The sequence below is a fragment of the Haliotis asinina genome, chromosome 3 (assembly GCF_037392515.1).
Source record: "Haliotis asinina isolate JCU_RB_2024 chromosome 3, JCU_Hal_asi_v2, whole genome shotgun sequence".
NCBI classification, from domain to species: domain Eukaryota; kingdom Metazoa; phylum Mollusca; class Gastropoda; order Lepetellida; family Haliotidae; genus Haliotis; species Haliotis asinina.
Window position 1 is genome coordinate 87,372,593 of NC_090282.1, and position 2,944 is coordinate 87,375,536.

The window sequence follows — 2,944 nt, forward strand, 5'->3', positions numbered from 1 at the left end:
ATAGTATATACCCAGAAACCTATGCCACCAAAACAGACTTGTCTTCAGAGGACATCAAAGAAATACGCTCCCTTCGCGGTGTGGTCACTCCAAGCGAGAAAAAAAAACGCGTAAAAAAATGCTTCGGTATTGGATCCACAAGGCTGTATGAGATATGGTGAGATCCTGATGTCTTGCCCGCTGACAAGAAAGCTCCAAATCTGACTGCACCCTCTAGTATTGCACCAGGAGTATTGCCTGATGCAGAACCTGCGACCCTCTTGCCCACTATTGAGACACCACCAAATCCAACCATCAAGGACTTCTACGATCGTCCGTAGAAGATTGAGACTCGTTCGGAGCAAAATGCGAAGATGGTGTCAGCTCTAGTGGAGCAAACTGCGTTGATGTTGACGGATCGGGCACACCAAACAACGAATGTATTGGCTGACATCTTGTCTAAGCTGGACAAAGAAGAACTCCAAGAGGATATAGAAAAAGTCGAAGAGAATATAGAAGACATCGAGGAGGAACAAGAAGAGACCCGTCTGGATATCCAGAAGGTGCGGCAGATGCTAGAAACAGCCCAAAGGTGGACCTACCGTTCGCTGGCTGCTGTTTTTACCTGGAATTTCTTCCACAAGACCTGGAAGCACATCAAGCAAACAAGATGATTCACAGTTCATGCACTCCATACACAAATAGGATGGCATGAAGAATGAAACTCCTTCCAAGGACCCCTTCCACATGAACTAAACTGTATATGAATGATGTATGCTTTTCGTCTGCATGCATCACAGACTTTGAATTTGCATGTACCTCGGTCTACAAACGATGTATGTTTTTTCGTCTGCATGCATTTCGGACTATGAGCAAAGTATGTTTTTCATCTGCATGTACCTCGGATCTTCTCATCCACTCGCATTCTCACACATCCTTCCACATTCACAGACATCCACCCACATCCACCCACATTCAGACACATTCACACAAACACACACGCATCCACCCATATCCACCCACATTCACGCTAACCCACACACATCCACACACATTCACACAAACCCCGACACACAAGATCCACACTCACCACAATACTCTCACACACCAAACACCATGCACACATGAACCACCCCTACAAACATACACTCAAACACCATCCAAATCATCCACATCCACAAACACTTCATACAAGCACGCACCACCAATTGCAACACTCCCCCCCCCCACACACACACACCATCTACACACCCACGCACCATTCACACTTACACACCATCCAAACCCATCCACACACATTCACACGCCATCCATACCCACCCAAGGAGCCATACACACCCTCAGACCGTCTACACCCACCCATATACCATCTACACACCCACGCACCCTCCACACCCTACCCAAGGACTCCTACACACCCACAGACCGTCTACACCCACCCACTTACGATCTACACACCCACGCACCATCATACATCTATGTATTCAGACCCATCCACACACCCTCCACGACCTCCTCCTTACACCTCCGCCACCCACCAACACAAGATGGAAGTCAGGAAGATGAAGTCAGACAGCATGGATGTCTATCAAGGGCAGCAACATGGTTGTGGTAATCCTCGGTACTGACCCATCGTATCAGTTATTCTTACAATAAATCTTCATATCAACAGGCGGGGAAGATTATGACTATGATAATGAGGATGATGGTGATGACGACGACTACTTTAATGTTGATGACGATGATGATGGTGATGACGATGACGACGACGATGACGATAACGGTAACAACCTTGAAAAGTCATAACATAGGTTTAGTTCTCTTGAGATGGAAATGTCCTGGTTGTTCATATTTTCAGGGGTATGTGATAATGTAATTGAGAACCCCAAGTCGACTGATACATGCCACCCGCTCTTTTCGAGGTACCAGAGTACTGTGGGTAAAGGAACGATTGACATCCATGTATGTCATGTGGTTGTAGGGATGTGGTTGTCATAATCCTCGGTTTTGGCTTATCATATCAGTTATGCTAAGAATAAATCCTAATGTCAACAGGTGGGCGCGACGACGAGGACGACGATGACGATGACGACGACGACGACGACGACGACGACGACGACGACGACGATGATGATGATGATGATGATGATGATGATGATGATGATGATGATGACAACGACGATGACAACGACGATGACGATGATGGATGGAATTAATGAAATCAAGGAATACATGGATGGTAACAATCTGTCCACATCGTGATGGGTCCTAATTGAATTTAACAGTCTTGATATTTTTTAAAGTGCAGTGGTATGGAGTGAAAACAGAAAGTCTGCCGACTAAAGCGTGACTGGGGAACATCAGGCTTAAAACGTATTTAGGACCTATTTTCCAAGACGACCACCAAAACTCAGAGAGTTCTGATGTCCACCGAGAGTAGCTGCCGACTGTGTCATTCCACGGCGTTCAGAAAATTTGCCCCAAAATGGAATGGCCCAAAAGGAAGAGGCCGTACATTTTGCTGTCTTTCGAAGTATTCGAGATACGATCTCATCTCTCTGGAGACGTTTTCGACATAGTGGGAACACGAGATATTTACCCCGGACCAGTCGTCCTGTTTGAGGAATTCCATAGCTATTTTAAGCGTGCCAAGGTTGTTGGACACAATCTGAAATTTGAAGTTGATTTTGTTGATGGCGATGTACTGCTGGACGGTACAGTGATGGGAGTAAACCAGTTGAAGTCCTTTATCAAGTCTGCTCTGAGTCGGTCCTTTGTGGAGATGCTGTCTGAGAAGCCATTACATCGTGTGTACATGCAGTGTGTGGAACAGAACAGCAATCCAACCGACTTCTTCGCCTGGATGAAATCAGCTGGTCTCCAATGAGAAACTGAGGGCTTCCTTTTGGCTGCTCAAGACCAGTCACTTTCCACTCGCAATCACCAGAATGTGATTCTTAACCCA

At 46.2% G+C, this 2,944-nt stretch overlaps 1 protein-coding gene across 1 annotated transcript; it reads left to right on the forward strand.

The window, feature by feature from the left end:
- Positions 1-353: 353 nt before the first annotated feature.
- LOC137279119 (phosphatidylinositol 4-phosphate 5-kinase-like) lies at positions 354-2,195 on the forward strand. The gene is made up of 3 exons (XM_067811594.1): positions 354-582; positions 1,652-1,762; positions 2,035-2,195. The coding sequence occupies exons 1-3, from the start codon at positions 354-356 to the stop codon at positions 2,193-2,195; spliced, it is 501 nt and encodes a 166-aa protein (XP_067667695.1).
- The last annotated feature ends 749 nt before the right edge of the window (positions 2,196-2,944 follow it).